Source organism: Mustela erminea, chromosome 16 (genome assembly GCF_009829155.1).
Source record: "Mustela erminea isolate mMusErm1 chromosome 16, mMusErm1.Pri, whole genome shotgun sequence".
Taxonomy (NCBI): Eukaryota; Metazoa; Chordata; class Mammalia; order Carnivora; family Mustelidae; genus Mustela; species Mustela erminea.
In genome coordinates this window covers 24,773,574-24,794,347 of record NC_045629.1, presented here as the reverse complement: position 1 = coordinate 24,794,347, position 20,774 = coordinate 24,773,574, and the positions used below count along the sequence as shown (strand labels likewise).

Sequence of the window (20,774 nt, the reverse complement as noted above, 5' to 3'; positions counted from 1 at the left end):
ACCACCCATCCCAGACATACCCTAACCCTGTTTCTTGCTGTTTTCCTCCATATCAGTGACTACTTATGTGTCTGTTATATAATTATTCATTTACTTTATAATCCGTCTCCTCCCTAGAGAATATAAATTCCATGGCAGCAGTAGGTTGTGTCTACTCTGTTCGACACAGGATCCCCAGCACCTAAGACAGAGCCTGGTACTCTGTAAGTATTTGTTCACTAAGTGAATTGTCATCTGAACCCCTATCCACACAGTTCTTTCCTTTCCAATGGACCTACTCAGTAAAGGACCATAAATCCTGCTTGCAAAGTCCAGATTTCAAGTAATTTTATTCTTTGTATTTTATTTTTTCTTGTTTGCTTTAGCATTAAGAATGCTTAAAGCCTGTTGCCCTCCTCTACCAATTGTACCGGGCACTTGTGTCATGACTATTTTATATACTAATCTCCCCAGTTCAGTTTCCTCTTTATTTTTCTGCCCATATTTCTTTTCCATCTTTTATCCATCCATCCATCCATCCAACCATCCATCATCTCTTCAGGTTAGCTTCCTGTTTAGTCTATCTTTCCCTTTAGTCTATTTATCTATCTGTCTAGCTACCTCTCTACCCATAATCTATTCAGTCATTTATCATCCTGTCATGTTATATATCCCTGCAAGATCCATTGAATAATTTAGGGGAAGTGAGATCTAGCAATACCCATCCTTAATCAAGAAAATGATTTTTCAAAATGCTAATCTCAATTTAAAAATCTGATATTTTGATTCTGAGAGAATGTTCATTATTTATTGTAGAGCTACACATCAGAAAACAAGTGTTGTGTTAAATACCTGTCTCGATCTTAAATTCAGAAAATGTGGTTCTTCCTGGAAAACTAGTAATTAAAAAACTATTTATCCTGTATGTGTAATAATCTTCTAAAGACTCCTGGGGCACCTGGGTGGCTCAGTGGGTTAAACCTCTGCCTTCAGCTTGGGTCATGGTCTCAGGGTCCCGGGATTGGGCCCCACATCGGGCTCTCTGCTCAGCAGGGAGCCTGCTTCTCCCCCCACCCTACCTGCCTCTCTGCCTACTTGTGATCCTTCTCTCTGTCAAATAAATAAATAAAATATTTTTAAAAAATAATAATCTTCTAAAGACTCCTGAGTTATTATAGCATTTCTAACAAACTTGAGTGTCTTTGAGGTTCAGCATGGAAAATTTTATGGCTGAAACTACATTTACTTTGAATCCAATTTTTCCTGAGCCAAATAATCATTTGCAATCAAACATATTACTGTTAATGCATCATAATGACAAGGGATTTAGAAGGTCAATGATCTGTGTTCAATTTCATACTAACAGATACTTAGATAAGAAAGATGAGCCAATGAGCCCAACCGGAAAGCACAAACTGATAGTCTGATCACTTCCCTCTCTCAGGGCAAAGACACTGTTTGTGAACAAGAATAGAGTTATTTATAGCTGCTCAACTTCCAGACAGTTATATTAGTATCAGTGATTAACACAAAGGAGACCATCAGGAGAAGAGCAATGAATGCAAATGTTACACTGTAATCAAACTTTGGAATGGTCAGTTCCTTCTTTTTATTTTCATTGTTTTCACCAAGATCCATTTCCCCAAAATAAGGTTTTTAAGATTTAAATTTTAATATGTATTCCAGGTTCCAGTTCTAAGGTATCATTATCATGAAAATCTGGACAAACCAACACACATCAATTTAATTAGCTACTTTTAAGGAGTTTGGTTCTAAAGATGAGATGAATAACTTGTTACCTATACAGACATTAGCTTCACGGTCTAATAAAATTCAAAGTGCAACAGAAGAATACCAAATACTTATGGGGAAAAAAATCCTCTTGGCAATAGTTCAAAATGAATTATTTTGAGGAGGTGCCTGGGTGGCTCAGTTGGTTAAGCATCCGACTCTTGGTTTCAGCTCAGGTCACGATCTCAATGGACTCTCATCAGCAGTCTGCTTGTCCCTCTCCTCTGTTCCTACCCCCTGCTCGTGTTCTCACACTCTCTCTCAAATAAATGAATAAATAAAATCTTTTAAAAAAATGATTTATTTGGGTGCCTGGGTGGCTCAGTCAGTTAAGTATCTGCCTTCAGCTCAGGTCATGCTCCTGGAGTCCTGGGATTGAGCCCCACACTGGGCTCCCTGCTTAGCAGGGAGTCTGCTTCTCCCTCTCCCCTCTACCTCTGCCCTGACTCATGCTCTCCCTCTTCTCTCTCTTTCTAATATGTAAAATCTAAATAAATAAATAAACAAATTAATTGATTAATTAATTAATCATTTTGGGTAATAATAATTGTAACACTAATACATAAAATATTCTGGGTGTGCTTTTATGCCAGCCATTTAGCTTACTAGCTCATTTATTCCTCACGATAACTGCATTAGGTACAAATGAGTATCCTCTCCACTCTCCACTGAGAAGCCAAGCCATCCCTCCATCACAAATTTGTCTTACCCCTGAGCCTATGCGCCTCACCACTGTGTTGCCCCACCTACCCAACAGCTTCCCGCCAGCAAGGAATAGTTATGGGCCCACATGTCACCCACCTATGACCTTCCTTGGGAATCCAGACTCTCAGGCGGGCACTGACTCTCAGCTGTGTCAGTACATGGTCCTCCCTGACATTCCCAACCCAATTCCTTATACTGACAATTTCCCTAGTGCCCTGGAAAGGCACTCTAATCCCTTTCTTCACTCTAAGTTTATGCTTTCCTCCTTCTTCTCGAAATATTTTTTTTTCTATTTCTATTTGGTTTCCTCTGACTTACAAACCTTTCCCTACCTGTTAAAAATTCACATTATTAGATCCTGCCTCTGAAATTCTAAATGTCATAAAAAATGGAAGATGACTTAATTTTGTGGTATTAAGAACATTTTCTGATCGTTTTATATCTATCAGTTTTGTTTCTCATAAAGTCTTATGATCTCTTTAAAGATTGCTTTCCCCAGGTCAGTGCACAAATAATTAGAACAGCAGAACTCAAAACATACTTCAACTTGACAGTTTCCTTTTGCAGTGAAATAGAAATAATTAAATTATAAAACCTACTAAAAACTTAAAAACTGAGATATGATAAGGTCAAAATATTTAATAAATGAAAATGATTTGACTCTTAGCACCTACCTCATTAAAATTCTTAGAGGACACATATGCAGCTTAGAGGCTTCTTATATACAAAGCAGTTCCTTAAACAATAATTGCATGAATTATTAAGTTCATAAATATGTTGAAGATGCTTCCTAAGTGACTGGGAAATTTTAAAATGGGTTGATTAAGGTTCTTTCTGAAAAACCCACCCAAACGAGAAAAATCAAGCAGGAAAACCCCAGCAGTCTGAAATCCCAGAATAATATTTGAAAATACCTGATGTCCAAGTTGCATGCTGATAACAAGCAATATTGAGCTTAAAAAAGAACACCTAATTTCTATTTAAAAATAAACAAACTCAAACTACAAAGTTTTCAGAAAATACCGTTTTGGATTACAATAGAAGTCAGTTCCCCTAAGCTGAAACCATTATGATTCTTTTAGCTTTTGTAGTAAAAATAGATTCCTGATCTCCCTTTTTCACATTATGCCATTAAGAATTTATTTTTTCAGACTCTCTTCATATTCCTACAAAAAAGACACCATATTGGAGCTCTGTCTTGATTCAAATCTTGGGTTTATCCATCTTTGTGACTTTTTCTGAGTAAAGGGATAACTCCACTTGGGGCCAAAGGTCCTCCAAAGGTTGGGTACTTGAATGTAAAGAAATGATCTATCCATCTTCTAGAGGGTATAGAAGGACTGCATACGCCCTAGGGGCCAGACAATTCATACACAGCTCCAATTCATACACAGCTTCCAGTCCATACACAGGCTACATTTTACCTATAACAAGAGTTCCCAGAACCTGCAGTTCAAATAAAATGAGCAATCTTAGCAAAGCAAAGCATCCGAAAGCTTGCCTTTCAGCAGCACCTGACGCCTTTCTCTGCATAAACTCTGTGGCATACAGAGCAGCCTACACGCTATTCTAGATGGAGAATTTATACAATGTAAAAATGGAAAACCCACATCTATGGCTCTTCGCCTATTTCAAAAACATAAAACCGTTTAAAACGGGTAAGATATCCAGCCTTCTTAAACTGCCTAAAACAAACCCTGCATTATTCTGGTATTATCACTAGGATGTGATACTCAACCTCTAGCTGTGTTGTTCAGTTTTTACAGAGAAATTGAAATATTGTGAAACATTTGGTCCTACTGGTATTTCTACCCTTTGGTGCCATTTGGTGGCAGGTAGTACTGTTTGGTATGTGCCAGGAACTGTTACAGGTGTCAGTAACTGAAAATGAAGAGACATGGTCTGATCCCTCAAGAATGACAACCTAGCTGGGGAAATGGGCCCAGCACAGACTCTCTCGATCACAAGTATGAGGGAAACCCTTGGGAAAAGTAGAGGAGGGAGATTCAGATGACATCATGGAAGAGGGACATAAGAGCTGAGACATAAGGAAGGGCAGAAAAGGGGTAAAGGGGACCCTAGGTCAGGGAAGTGTGGTGGCTACAGAGCCATGAATGTGTCAGCTGTGTGCAGGTATGGCCAAAGCCAGCTTACAAGTCGTCCCTGGGCAAATGACAGAAAGGATGACCCCTCTGGATGAAGGTAGCCCTGTACGAGCACTGCTTGTTGAACACAGGGTGCCATCTGTCTAGAGAAGAGCCCCACCTTCACAGAAGGCAATAGTCTGGAATAACTGGGCCATTATGTACGGGGAGTGGCAAGGCATGTGGCTGGATAGGTAGGTCGGGAAGAGTCTTCAATGCAAGGTTCAGGAGTTCGAACTAGACTGCAGGCAAGGGGAAATCACTGGGGTTTAGAGTTCAGAAGTAACCCAATGGTGTTTTGAAAGGCAATTCTTCTCGCTACATGGAGAATCGATTAGAACTGGCAGGGAAATGAAGTGAGCAAGTTTGGTTCGCGATATCGCTTCCACCCAAGTATGAGGTCGTCAAGGCCTCGCCTATGGCAATGGATCCAATGCTCCCAAGTGAGGGGAAAAAGAATGGGATAAGTCAAGGCAAAAGCAGTCGCAACAGGGACAAAGTATAGATTTGATGGGAAATGGAGGGTTCAGCGGTTGTCATCAGAGTTCCAGATTCCAAAGGGAAAGCAGTTTCATCCACGTGCTGAGCTCAAGATGGGGGATATTTAGGCTGGAATTTATGATAGCTCGTTGTCCTGCAGGATAGCGAGGGGGTACAGTAGTAAGATGACTTTTAGTCATAAACCAAAGTCTTCAATGAATATTGGATAGTGATGGAAATAATGAACAGTGATGAGAAAGAAGCGATAAATGCAACTAGACGGGAAGAAGAATTATAGGGAAACGCTGGTAGATGGGATACAAGTTCCAATATGCCACTTAGCAGAGGACAAGAGACATGAATTTGATCTTTCTGGGTTTTAGCCTCCCTAATCTGCATAATGGGATAAATGACATTTTTACATAGGATTGATATAAAGTGGTAATAGGCAAAACTATGGCTCAAGGGCCAAATCCCACCTGCTGCCAAGCTTTACTGGAACCCAGCGATGTTTGTTGGTTTACCTGTTGGCTATGGCTGCTTTCACACTACACCGGCAGAATTGAGTAACTGTGACAGTGACTGAAAATATTCACTATCTGGCCCTTTACAGAAAATGTTGGCTGACCTCTGTTGTAAAGGGTCAATGTCCAAAACCCCTGAGTTCAGTGTATATGACACACAGCCGAGGCTCAATATAATTTTTTCCCTTTCTGCTCTTTGAGGAATGTCACACTAATTATGGGAGGGACAAGAAAAATGTGGCCTTCACTTTATGACTCTGGGCTTCAGGGAGCAAGGTTCATTTTTTCCAGGTTGTGAAGGAAGCAGTATTGTTAGAAGAGAACTGGTCTCAAAAGAAGAAGACAGGGTAAGTGTTGCAAGAACTCTCTGATGCTATCAGGAAGTTAAACTCTACCTCACAGAGGACTTTGAAAACAGAAGCTAATCTAGCCTTGTAAAAACCATCTGCTACTGTATCAGGTATCAATTAACCAGTCTCTTCCCCCAGAATTAAATTTGTGCTCAAAACAGAAGGCTCTGGGGATACTGACAACTATTATGAGGGAGTGAAAAGAAAAACCAGCTTAATTTTAACAGCCAGAGCTTGTGAATTAAGCAAGGGTATAGGATGGGTAAAGAATCAGATTCTTTCAAATAGGGAGGAAAAGCGCTATTTAGATACTGATTTTAAACAGACTAGAAGAAAAAGTTTACCTACTCTTCGGCTCTAATGCTTTGAGATAAGGAAAAGCAAATGGTTGTTTATAAGTTAAAGACAAAATGAAGTCTGGATTTTTTTTCAGGTTAATCAACCTTCTCTAATTTGGAAACTTCACTACATTCAATTTCACTGAAATTTAAGTAGACATCACCTCATGAAATATTTAAAACAGGGCTTTAAAAAAGGTGAAATCCAACTGAAGCCTAAGAAATTAAATGGAAAATCAAAATTGTTCATGTACAGCATGGTGACTACAGTTAATAATACTGTATTGTATATTTCAAAGTTGCTAAGAGAATAGATCTTAGAACTTCTCATCACAAGAAGAAGAATTTTTTGTAACTATGTTCAATAATGGATATTAACTAGACTTACTGCGGCAGTCCTCTTGCAATATATGTAAATATCAAATCATTATGCTGTATGTCTGAAACTAATGTGATGTTCTATGTCAATTACACCTTAATAAAAATATAATAACAATAAAAAGTTGTTCTAGGAAGTATAACTAAGACAATCCCTGAGGAGGGGGCTTTTTAAGGGGACCTGCAGAGCTGTGCGTGAAGTGGGGAGCAGGACAGGTTTTGCATTCCTTAAAAACAGCAGAGACCTGTCATCTAACCTCCAGACTCTAGATGTGTGCATCAAAGTGCAGCAGAAAAGAAAAAGTTCAGTGCTTTGGCTTATCCTGGAAAACTTAACAAAGATAGGGAAACACAGAACCCAAAACAATTTTTTCCACTAAAATATAACATTTCTTCCCTCAAACATGTACGTGTACCTCATAAATTGTTAAAATATGCCTATCAAAACAGTCTGCTACCCTTTCAGCTACCCTCATGTATAACCTGTACACAAAACTTTGAAAAAAAAAAAAAAGAGTTCAGTGATTAGCACTTTGTAATCACTCTGTAATTTAAAATATTTATAATGGCTCATGAGCTAGAGTTTGAAAAATAAAGTCCGGTGCTTTAAAGAGATTTTTGCTTTGAATTTTAATATTGCTCATAATGCAATTACTTTACTTACATAATACAATAATTTTCACACCTGCAGAATTCACTTAGGAAATATAATAAAATGTGCTAGATTTTTTACACAGTAAATATGTAACAGCAAGTTCACATTATACTGGATTCTAGCCTACTATTTCATATTTTCTTTCATTGCATTTGTAGGTCATTGCATCTGTAGTATAGCAAATTATCACCTTTGAAAAAACAGAATTGCCTAACAATGTTTTTCTCCCTCTGAACTAAAAGCTACACTGAAATGGAACAGGTTGCTCACCTTAAGGATGCTATGCAAGGCCTCCTGTTAGTTTCCCAAAGTGAAAATTTCCAATGTATTAATGAAACACACTTATTTTTCATCACACAAGTATGTTGCTATACTTCATAGATGGTGGTGCTGAGTTACTTTTCCATCCAACCAAATTCTGGTTGAAACCGTATGCTTGGACACCACTGTAAAAGTTACACAGTTCTAAAAGATAGGTGTGACTCTAAGATGTAAACTAAAATTTGACTGTTTAAGAGAAAATATCTAATTCAAAGAACAAATATAGTTAAGAATTTAATTTAGATGATACCAGCTAAGACAACTGCATTTCAATATCCAAAATTGTACTCTAGGTTTTATGTTAATTAGTGACAAAACAATGACTGGAAGCCTGGGAGTTTTTTCACTCATGTGCAAATATCCTGAGGTTCCTTTCAGGGAAGGATGCCATAACCGAGCAGCCTCATTCTGAGCTGTGTAGGGAATACGTGGCTGTCCTTGGCAGTGTTGTGGCATAGGCTAGAGAAGCTATTTAAAGTGGCATTCAACACTTGTGGTTGTGTCAAGAGTGACTCAACAGGACATAAGTAAAAGCGTGAAATCCAGGGTGGCAATGACCTCTAGCATCCTGAAACAAAATCCTAGGAGACTAATGAAATTTCTTCCTGCTATTCTTAGACCATTAGAGCACTTTCCATGGACTTCATGCCTGATCAGTTATCACAAGAGCTGTATTCTGAATAGGTGTCTTACTCGGATGACAAAGTTGCATCTACCTTAAATTACCAAATATGGGTGGAATTTTATTGGATTTTTGTGCAGGTGGATTTTTATAATATAATACGCTATAGTGGAGAGGTGGCAGTGTATATAAATAACATGCACCTCTCTCCTTCACACACACACACACACACACACACCCCTAGTTCAGGTACGCCTCAGTGAGGGCTGATACTACCTGGTTCACCCACCCAAGACGTGCAAACATCACTAAAAACATTAGCTGGATTATATACTTCAGGTTTCTGTTCTTAGTAATATCCAGAGTTCTTTCACTTAGCGCTTTATCAAAATGTTATGATTTAAGGGGAAAAATACATTTGCTTCATGCATTAGCAAAATGTAGACACAGCCAAAACTAAATAATACATAGGTGAGAAATTGGAAATAGTTCGGATGTTAGCTTTTAGTGCCTCCTGGAAAGGTTTGGGAGGGATGAGAGCGAATGTCTTCCTCTTCCACTATTCCAACCAGAGGTCATTGCCACCCTGTCTCTGTGCCAGTCACTGTAATTCTTTGTTCCCAGTGGGATGCTCTGTGTCTAGGTTCTTGATTCTAGCTTGGTCACATCTGTGTATCAAGGCTGACATTGCAATTACAGAGAAGTCTCCGTCTCCTCAAGTTCTTCAAAGTTCTGATTGTAAATTATAGAGTCATCATCAACTCTGTTCCAAGAGATGTGGGGAAAGAGTGAGTTGGGTAGGGCTGAACGCTGCTGATAGATACAGGAAGTGCAGCTTGTAGAATGTGCCCACTGTCTTGGCCTGGAGATTCTTTTGTCCTTCTCTGGTCCACTGCTGAGGCAGGAAAAGGTTTAAAGACCAGGCTATTGGAGGGAAAGAAGAATTTCCAGGCTGACTGCTACCTTAAAAAGCTTTGTCACTCTTGGAATACCTAAATAGGATATTTTTAATGAGGAATGTGTCCTGAGAGTTTCGCAAAGCTCTACTGTACCATATAATCTCCCCTATAAAATACAGGAACATTTAATATGAGTTGGTATATGTAACAATGAAGAGAAAAAAACCAAATGGGGTTAAGCTAGTGCTCAGTGGCCAGCTAAACTCACTCTCTAACAAAGTCAACCAGCTCCAACAAACCAACCTGATATAATACGGCATTCAGATTTAGGCCTTATCACATTATAGATTATTGAATGTCATGGAACAATGGGGTTGTTGTCAAATAGAAGAAAACCACCAATGCTAAATCAATGCCAAAACCAAAAAATCTACTGTAATCTATGGTTACTTCATGAATTATACATCAGCAGCTGGAGGGTTTTTTTCTATGTAATCATGCTTTGATCAATTTTTATTCCAGTAATTCTTTCAGAATCAACTTTGTTGATCATTTTGAAAGTATCTTTCTTCATTAGAAAGGTCAGTTCACAGTGACAGAGCTCAGATAAGGACATTTAAAGTATTAGTCAAATCCTTCTAGAGTCTTCCAAGTGGAAAGTGTTAAATATTGTGACCATTCCTTCATAATACTTATGCTCACCTAAAATAGTACAACATTCACTTTGTAAAGTCTCTCACTTGAAATAAAGAAAACAAATCTGTTAATAACCAAAGCAGTGTAGATGAATTTTCAAAACCAGAATATTTAAATACTCCCAATGTCTGTTTTGTGATAACATTAGATAATGTAGAAAGAATGCCTTGGTTTTGTTTTGTTTTGTTTTTTTTAACATTGAAAATGATAATTACTTATTGAAATTTAAAAACCAAGCTTGAAAGGAATCCAAAAATCTGACTCTAATATTAATGAAAACCAATGATTTTTCAAAAGAGATGGAAAAAGTGCTTGAAAATTAAGACAAGCCTTCCTCAAATGGAACAAAAAAGCAAAGAGGAAAAGTGCATGATTCTTGGATAATTTCTTTTTTTTCAAAAATATTCCCATGTAAGGTAATCATTTATCATCCAAACTGGGACACTTTTTAAGAGTGAAAGAAGATGCTGTTAATAATTAGCCTCAGACAAAAGGTTTTAACCAGGGCATTCTCAGTAAAAGCAGGACCCATGGCACCCTAGGTAAGAGAATGTGTGATGTGAGCTTTTTATCAATTTCCTCCTCTGTTCTCACCATTCTCTCCCTGATCAAATGAGGTCAAGTGGACAAAAAGTGGTGCAGTTTCAGGGCAGCCTTTAGTGGAAAACAGAGGAGCATGGATCTCAAAATAGGACCACTAGAACTAAGGAACAGAATATTTGAAACATTTTAATCAAAACTCAACATTTTCTATGTTATCTTTCCTTTTTTTTTTTTTTTAACGCCTAATTTATTCCAGGCTTTCAACCATTTAGTCTGCATGAATTATGTATTTTAGAAAGAAAGAAAAAAAAAAAAACCACATATCTCCAATCTAAACCTCTACAGACCGGCCAAGTTCTTTTAAGGACCTCTGAACTCTTATGCCATATTATTGGAAGAGCATAAACCTCATCCGTACAGCTGGGCTGCAGAAAGGAAAAGGAAAGAAGAAGAAACAGTAAATGATACAGAAATGACATGACTGGTATGTTAATTAGGCCCCTGGCAATCCTAGATTAGAACTCAGGGATTGCACAGGTTCCACCAAGGCACCAAGAGGTGCACTGATATAGGGCGATTTCCATGTGCACTCACAATGCATCAGTCTGTTTGGGGGCCCATTGATGGTTCTGATGGTTGCTGTTGTTGTTTATCACTGAGACAGTCCTTGGAAAGCTCAACTCAGAGCTATGTACAGGCACAGCTGTTTCCCCGACTGTGTGTGTGAGTGCCTATGTATACATACATAGACGTCGGCTTCCCTCTCTATCTATAATTTCTCTTTATGCCACTGGCTTTTATGAAAGACCCACACTAGAACCTGTTTTCACTAACTGAAAGAAACAGAAATAGGATTTTCACTTCTATGAAATGATAACTGCTCCTTTGCTTTATGTCATTTTAGCTTACAAAGGATTTCCTAGGAATGCTCTATTTTCAGATAATGGGGGAACCTGTACATGTGTATACACACACACACACACACACACACACACACACAAATACACAACATGCGAAAGTTCTGTTCTTAGACTAAAAGGAAATAATTGGTGGCTCTGTTACAATATATTTCTTTTTTTTTTTTTTCATCCAAAGCATTAGAATAAGTGAACCCATACACTGGAAATAGAATGAAAATGTTATGCACTCTTTCCCCCTTTTTGAGTACACAGGAGTTTTTCTTTTACTTGGATTTATTTTCTTTTCACTATTTCTGTGACTTGAGTTGCCCACACTCTTAATTGAGTTGGAAGGCTGAGCGTGGTTCTCAGGGAGTTATCACCGATAGGGCAACTAAACAGGAACCATCCCCTGAGACACAGTTTGGACCTCTGGCTCTCTCCAGAGAGCTATAGTCCCAGTGGCAGACTCCATACATCTGTTCCTACGATACAGGCCTCTCTTTTGACCCAAAATTGTCTAAGGTCTACCGACCTTCCCATGCTTGCTTTAGGTGTTGTGCTGCGCCGCGCCAATGGGCCAGTGGGGTCATGTGGGTGTTTGCAGGCAATGAGCTGCAGGCAGGTCTCCTTCCCACGACTGTATGCATTCTCCATGGGATCAATGTCACTGTCAGTGGGAGAAAATTGGTTCTTGAGGGGAAGGGTGAAAAAATCTTAGATGTTACAATGGTCTGTAGCTCTCCAAGCTCCACCCTCGTGACAAAATCTTATTCCTTAGTATTTAGTTTCTCTCTTTAGGGAGAATTTAAATTTAACTTAATTTTTCTCCTTAGGGGGCCATTAATGAAAAAATGTTGAGAAGTAATTCTATAGTCAATCATCTTCCCTTTCCTGAGGGAAGACAGTAGAGGGAGGGAGAAAGGGAGAGAGGTAGAAGGAGAGGAAGAGGAGAGAATGGGGAAAAGCCTAAGAGGATGAGGGAGGAATCCGTAGGTAAGAAAGTGATGGCTGTGGATACCTAGGAGAAGCGGGAAGGGAAGCTGACAAGAAGCAGTGCCCCACCCTCCACCCTGGACCATGCCCAACAGGGTTGCTGTGTGGTTCTCACTGTATGGGTTCGGATGAACAGAGAAGTCTTTCTGCAGCCTTATATTGTTCTTATCAAATAAGGGCTAAAGTCTAGCCTCCTGACCTGACACTTGAGACGGGCCCATTGGCCAGCATTGTCCCCGAACACCATATCCCTGTCTGTGCCCAGGCTGAGGCTTGCCTCAGGAGGCTAAGCCCTCTCCTAAGTGGCTTTGCCTGAAGACACAGTTGATGTCCTTTGTCCTTGACCTTCTTTAGAGATCTAAAGTGAAGGTACCATCTAGTACTGAGCCTCTTTCCTTTCAGCTCTCAGGAAGGCCCTGCTCCTTATTGGTTGCTGGTTGTCATTTCATCACAAAGAAAGACAATCCCATGTGCCATAGGATCTGCTTCCCTTAAAGGCTTTCAAACACCTCTTAGAGTGAAGTTATCTATAATGCAAAATTTAAAGGCAAACAGCTACTGCGTTCCCTTTGGGAAAAGGCCCAAGAAAAGGGAGAAAAAATATTTCCAAGCCAGAGGCTGACTAAATTGCCCAGGGCTGGAAGAGATACAGGATCAAGTCTAATTCCAATTCACTGCCCAGGAAACTGGCAGCCAGTTAAGCCCATCTTCTCCCCTTGCACATTCCTATGAAAGGCATGCCAGAAGCAGCAATTCCATGTCATGGTAACCCAGAGCTCTGGGCCAGCCCTCCTGTAGGCGCACTTGGTGGGCCCCACTCTCACAAATTGCCTCAGATGTCAACTTTGTATGTTATCTCTACGTGAGGGTATACAGACAGTCACCAACATAAACTAACAAGACTGAAAGAACCCAAAGTCCATCATACATATATAAACTCGTGTCATGTTACCAGATCGTACTGCATCACAGAAAACTATGAAAGAACCCTTTCTATTAGCCCTGTTATTTTTTTGTGAAAAGCACAATTATATTTCATGTTCTTCTGTGTATGTGTAAAAATGTTAATTTGTGAAATATTGGCAGTGAAAATATACCTGTTTAAATTCTGTTTTGGTATTTTTTTCAGTTGTTTATATACTACAAAGTTCAATTAATAGAAGTGACACCAAGAAGCATGTTCTGTAAGAGCCAAGTTGTTATTTTCAGGGTCATACCCAAGGACAAAACACAACAGATCGAGGGGCCTTGCAATAATTTTGTGTATCATAGTCGATGCACATAGCTTAGGCTGAATGACTGTTACTGAATTGATTACTGGGTATTTATTCCATGTCACTGAATAGATATTTTAACCTCTTGTGGAATACTTGATAGAAAAGGTCAAGTTTTTCCTTCTATGCTAGGGATTTGGCGAGTAAACTCCTAACTTCAAACTTCATTACAGAAATATTCAATAAATTATCAAAGACAGAAAAACGAAAAGGGAAGAAAACAAATGGTTTTAAGGATATGAAATTCCTGTTAAAGCTAAGAAAATATATTTTAAATTCTCGAGAGAAGGGAGTGTTTTTCTACATGTCCACTTTAATGTGTGTTGCTCACACAGAGCATTCTGTATATGTTCAACTCAACTAGCCAACTGAGTAAGCTATCATTGCAGAGGCAAGGTAAACAGATATTCTCCTCCAAAGATATCTCACCTTCTAAGCAAGTTAGGGAAAAACACACAGATTCCAAGCATTCCAACAAAAGAGCTTCATAGCATAAGCAGGATCCTGATGTACCCATAACCCAAATAGTGAGGGCTAGAGTATCATCCTACTACAGTTTTAGCAAAACAGATTGTTCCTAAGTTGTAAAAATACTATTCACACATAGCACTCACTACATCAAGAATTATTCTAGATAAGTGCGTAAGAAAGCCACTGATTTCTGTTCATTGACTTAACAAGTTATATGATTCCAGAAGAGTACAGGAAAAGGTAGTGATTTATATAAGACATCATACCGAGCTGTTTTCAAAAGGTTCCAAACCTCAGACAAATGAACAATACTTTCACTAAACTACCATATAATCAAATGTAAATAATTTCTATTATATTTCACCATTCAAACAGAGAAGAAAATGTAGATCTTGAAATAAACAGATACCAATCCCCTATGAAAATTTAGTAAAGAATCTACTTAGGTTGGCAAAGATTCACTTGGCTTGATTAATAATTTGGAAACAAATTTATTATTTATAACTACATTAAAATTTCCAAAACCAATGTCCTGAGCTGCTGGGTATAATTTGTAGGTAGATCTTTTATCCGTACATACATAATTTGAAGCGAGTTCCAATAATCTATCTGACATGCATGTGTATAGAACAGAGTACTGTAATAGGCCATTATTAAATTCTAAAATTTCTATTAAATTTTACATTCTCAATTAAATTCTAAATTCTAAAATTTAGAGATTCAGTGAACTCCCTCATCTGGGAAGCCAGGTTATTGACCGTATTCTATCCTCAAGGGAAATGCTTCAGAAAAACAAATGTATATACCTTCAAATCTTTTCTATAACAGTACTTAATTTTAGGTATGTGTTAATAACACTGTTATAAGCAAATAAGCCATATTAACCTTCACATTTCCTTTGGTTTAGCTGCTGATTTTTGCATTTGTGGCTGACACCCTTTGGAACATCTGATGGAACAATGACTTAGACCACAGTTGCCTAAAGGTCTGAAAGAGATCATTTAGCATCCAAAACACTCCTTTATATCCAGAGTTTATCTGCTTCATCTTTAAAATGCACTCTATACTTTCAGCAGTGACTCAAATATGTAACTTAATGCTTGACACTGCAATGAGCAGTAACCTTTCTCAACCCAAACCCACAAGTGTAGCACATTTCTTTCTTTCCTATGGATAAAGAGAAGTAAACATTATTCATAACAATAAAAAGGCCTAGTGGAAATCTTTCCATTTGCTACAAGATGTGCATTTCCTCATTACGTACAACAGAGACATATTTTATTCCACCGACTTCCATGTTCTGGTCACAAAGTAAAATGCCTTTAGAAGTCACCAGGATGCAACACTAGGCATATCAAACAGGGCAGAAGCAGTTTTACGACCGTCTGCCTTCAGTTGATTGTTTACACAATTTACATGTTGTAAATTACCATATACGACCTTAATTTCCAATCAAAAGGCACATATGGTCTATTACATTTCCATCATCTTCACTGTTTTTTAAGAAAGAACCACTGAAAAACTTCAAAGCAATTTAAAGAATTCACATGGTGACACGTTTTTCTGCTATTTTTCTTTTCTCTATTCCATATTCCACTTTCATCTAATATGCACAAAATACCAACACGAAGCCTCTGCAGTTCAAGACGACTCTTGACATTGTGTTCACAATTCATATTGCAATACAGAAGTAAATATATGGGATGAAAAATCAGTTTGAGCTAACCCTCAAAGTTGTAAATAAAATTAGATAAACAGCATCGTGCTGTTGAATTAAATGCTGCAAATCGTGGCAAAACAAACTTACTCTGAGATTGAGATGTACGCAGGCACAATGGAAACATGAATTTACCTTGATGGTAAGCAACCACGATGAGCTCTGAGGTAGGGTAATACGTCAATTGTGGAAAAAAACCCCGATGCACCCACAGTCAGAAACACCACCATCAGAGCAGACCTCACAAGGGAGGTAAATGGATGCTCTGTGGACATTGACTTGCTCCTTACACAGCTAAAGGAGATGGCCCTTTTCTCAGGCGTGGGGCCTAGTAGCCCCCTGAGCTACACGAGGTCACACTCCACTCTCTCTTTCACTGATCCTCTAGAGAACCAGGCCAGGAGGCACCTCCTCTGTCCTCAAGGACAGACATCACCTCTATCCAGGAAGGAGCCCAGGCCCCAGCCTTCCGCAGGACCCCAGCTAGCGCTCTCCGCAAATTCCAGCCACCGCCACCACGCAGCGCCACTGCCACCAGAACCCTTCCAGACTCTGTTGCCCAGGCCTGTTCTGACCCAGTATCGACAGTTAAGACAGAGTAAGCCATTGTGTGCCATTTCACAAAAAGAATAACTCAGACTACATCAGCTTCTGGAAAGTGTTTCTCACCCAGCAGGCACATTCTGGACTGTCTTACCAGAACATCTCAAAAGAGGACAATCATGCTCACTGGAAGGTAAGCAACCCCTTTTCTGACCGCACACCAAGGAAAGCAACGCTCCGCTTTTCATACCTTTGCAGCCACCGACGAGTTAGGTTTCTCCAGCAAGTCCCAGAGCTTCTTCCGCTTCTCCGGGCAGCAGGTGTTATCAAACTCTTCTCCCTCCCGCTCTCGCATGGTCTCGGCCTCCCGCCTCAGTTCTTCGTTCATCTGCTCCTTCTTCTGATGATACCTGGCTTGGCAGCAGGACTCCAGGTAGATCTCGTCAATCCCCCAGTAATCAAGCTCTTGGCCAAATGAGAGCGCGCACATTTCTTCCATCATATGGAGTTTGCCCGTCCGGTAGAAGTTTAAAATGGAAGTGAAGGCCCCCGGGTGCCGGTCAAAGAAATACTCGTTCTCGCTGAGGTTGTAGTCATCGCACACCTCCAGGAGGCTCTCGTGCGTGTTGCAGTCCCGGAGCTTCCCCAAGCGCGTCCGGGGCAGCCGGTCCAACGTTCTCCACAGGACTTCGTGGTTGAGGCCCCCCACGTTGATTTTAACCCTCCGCGAGCATGTCTTGCTCCTAATGATGTCCACAGGTTCTGGTGGAAGGGACAGTGTCGATCTTGAAGTCTTCCTGTTTAAGCCAGGGGGGACCTTTTCTGCCATTTTGAACTGGACAAAGCCACAGAGCCAGGCTCCTCAAAAGAATAAGCTGTGGGAGTGTCAGCTGAAGTGATAGCCTTCTGAGGCAGGCATTTCCACCAACACAACTGGAGAAAAAAGGAAAAACAATCACTTGGTTACTTCCACTTCCCTAAAGCATTTCCCATTCTTTGAGATCGCTTTGTTGTTCATGCACAACCAGGAGGTCTAATAGTAATTACTGTGTATTAATGGAAATAGAAATCATTGCCCCAAGGTACAAGAAAAGAGAAAAAGACAATACAATGTGCTTCACACACAGAAGAGGCTGTGTATTCAATTTTATACATCTAGAAGGTGGTAACTCCCAAATTTATCACTGGAGACCACTTTCTCAAGCTCTGGACTAACATACCTATGCGTTGGTCATCTCGTTCTAGATGAACAACCAACACCTTACACTAACCTACCCACACCTCCAACTTGCCCAACTAGTTCCTGTTCTATCTCCATTTCAGATTTCTGGCCCTCCACATCCCCACAGCCAGCCACCTGAGCTAAAACTCTGCAATGTCCGGATCGATCTGTCTACATACAATTAAGTACCAGGTCTTAACCAACTGCACCTTCTAAACATTGCGTAAGTGCTCCACCACCATGACCCAGTCCTTGTTACCCTTGAACCATGATTTTGGTTCAAGCCCTCATCACCTCTTGCTTACATTTCTACAATAGCCTCTTAAATTGGATCCCAAACTCTGGTATTGTCAACCTAAAAACCTTTCTCCACATAGTTACCAGAATGATCTGCTAAGATATAAAATTGGCCCAAGCCATGCTTTCAGTCCTACAAAGATTCATCATTACTGGCATTGTAAAGAACAGTTAGCCTTATTAGGTCTGGCCTACCCCTCCACCCTCACCTCTCATCCCTCCAACATCACTATATTCCAGCAACCCCAGACTACATACATCCTTCTGTCTCAAGTTTCTGGAGCTTTCTTCATGCTGTATCCTGGAAGGGCTTCTACCTTTCCCATTTCCTTTTTACTAACTGCTGCTTGCTCTTCAAGACTGATCTCAGACATCAATCACATCCTCCAGAAAGCCCTCCATGATATCCCTCCTCTAGGATCATGAAACCTCTGTGAATGTCACTTCTGTTTCATCATACCAATGCAGTAACACCTTTCCCACAAGATGATGGGAGCTCTTAAAGACAAAGTCTTTTGCATCCTTAACACTAAGCACTTATAGATTGTGAGAGCTTATTTTTGAAAGATTTTATTTATTTGACAGACAGAGATCGCAAGTGGGCAGAGAAGCAAGCAGGGGTGGGGAGGAGAGGAAACAGGCTTCCTGCTGAGCAGAGAGCCCCATGCGGGGCTCGATCCAAGGACCCTGAGATCATGACCTGAGCCAAAGGCAGAGGCTTAACCCACTGAGCCACCGAGGCACCCCATGAGTTTAATAAATGTTAAATAATGCATCAATTCTTTGTTTTCCACAAAACAGATGACAAAAGATTTAATAGGGCTAATGCTTATGGCCAGAGAAATGCATAAATGGGGTTATTTGAATGACCTGCCTAAAATGAATCCATGTTTACATGTTAAATGTGTATATGTTTGTGTGTACATAGTATCTGTCAGAATATGTGTGTGTGTGTGTGTGTGTGTGTGTGTGTGTGTGTGCGCGCACGCGCACAAGCGTATTCTTTTGCTCCACAGCTTTTTCTCCTGGGTACTAATTCTTTAAGACATAACTGCTCTAGTTAGTCCCTCTTGTTGATCTATTATTTTGATCTTCGGCAGCAAAGATCTTCTTATTTGATCTTCTCCTATGTTTTTACAGAAAATCATGGTGCTTCAAGCCATACATCCAAAACACCACTTTTAATGTAAAACACCATGTTTCACAGCCAATGCCCTTATACCAAGGGGAAAAACTCTTAAATTTAAGAGGTCCTTATAATTAGAACTCTCTCCTAAGATACACACCAAAGTCTGCATGTCTCTGATTTCTCCACTCCTATAAGTTAAATTTATTTCTCCATCTGGAAGTCAAGTATCCTCTGAAATTAAAATAAGTCACATTTATGAAAAAAAAAAGGTGGCTGGACGATGTCAGAAATGTTTCCTATACCACCCATAAATACACTTGAATTGAGAGGAGTTTTTTTTTTCCAGCCACATGGTGACAGAAATAAGTTAGGTAAATACATACACACTGTCATCACAGATGACAAAAATACCTATTTTTACAAAAACAATGATAAGCCACAGTGATTGGGCAAATAACTTAAATTCTCTGAGACTTAATTTCTTACTCTGCAAAATGAGGATATCAGTATCTACAGTACCACAGCAGTATTATGATGATTCAATGAGATAGTTTATGTGATGTGCTCACTACAGGGAGGTATAACTGAACAGAATAAGAAAATTTATATTTCTCATTTTAAGTTTGCTTTCTAGTCACAGGAAGAAAATTGAGATTAAAAGCTACCCTAGTGTCGGGGTGCCTGGGTGGCTCAGTGGGTTAAGCCTCTGCCTTCTGCTCAGGTCGTGATCCCAGACTCCTGGGATCGAGCCCCACATCGGTTTCTCTGCTCCGCAGGGAGCCTGCTTCCTCCTCTCTCTCTCTGCCTGTCTCTCTGCTTACCTGTGATCTCTGTCTGTCGAATAAATAAAACAAAATCTTTAAAAAAAGAAAAAAAGCTACCCTAGTGTCTATTAAGTAAATGCTAGCAATTAACTCTTTCCCTATCCATACGTTCTGTCTTCTCCAGTAAATTTTAAGTCCAGAAGGTGAATAACTGTTGGTCCCACCTTTTCTGAACCTCACAGCATGTATCTTGGATGCCACTGACGCCCATGTCCAAATTTTGTATTCGGGTGACAAGGGAATAGGTATATATACACATACCCAAAATTGAGCAACAGTATCAGGATCAGGGAAAACAACTGAAAATATTAGAAATGGGGCAGTTACGGTAGCGAATCTGATTCTTTGTTCTCCATTAAATAACTTGGTTGTAGACTCAATGACATCTCAGCAATTCACATAGATTATGTGAACAGTCCACATGAATAATAAACAAAGGCTAATCCATTTTTAATTTGGCTACAAATACATACAAAATGAATTTACTCTTTCTGGAATATCATGTCATCCTAATGTGAAAAAGATAAGCAGTTTTTGAACTGACCAGAATATCAGATTAGAGGTTTTCTGAAAAGGGTGAGAACACACCCCAACACTGACACAAACATCTCCTGTTCCAGTGCCAGGGCTTAGTGGGACTTGCTTTCTGATCGAAGTCATTATTAGGGGCCTGGGTGGCTCAGTGGGTTAAGCCTCTGCCTTCCGCTTGGGTCATGATCTCTGGGTCCTGGGATCGAGCCCCGCATTGGGCACTCTGTTCAGCGGGGAGTCTGTTTCCCCTCTCCCTCTGCCTGCCTCTCTGCCTACTTGTGATCTCTCTCTCTCTCTGTCAAATAAATAAATAAAATCTTTTTACAAAAATCATTATTAAAAGCATAAATGCTATGTCATAGTCACCATTTGTCTCAGATAATTTCACAGATGATTTCCAGTGACTTTCCTTTTTGTACGTTGTGTGTCTCAAGTGAAGAGAGGTC

The 20,774-nt window shown here is 39.7% G+C and overlaps 1 protein-coding gene across 1 annotated transcript in view; it reads right to left on the bottom strand.

Moving 5' to 3' along the window:
- KCNB2 (potassium voltage-gated channel subfamily B member 2) overlaps nucleotides 1-20,774 on the bottom strand; it is a 404,699-nt gene that overhangs the window by 357,938 nt on the left and 25,987 nt on the right. The window contains exon 2 of the mRNA XM_032316872.1: nucleotides 16,576-17,258. Within this exon, the coding sequence (XP_032172763.1) occupies nucleotides 16,576-17,154 (579 nt within the window). The 5' untranslated portion in view covers nucleotides 17,155-17,258. The remainder of the gene's footprint in view (nucleotides 1-16,575; nucleotides 17,259-20,774) is intronic.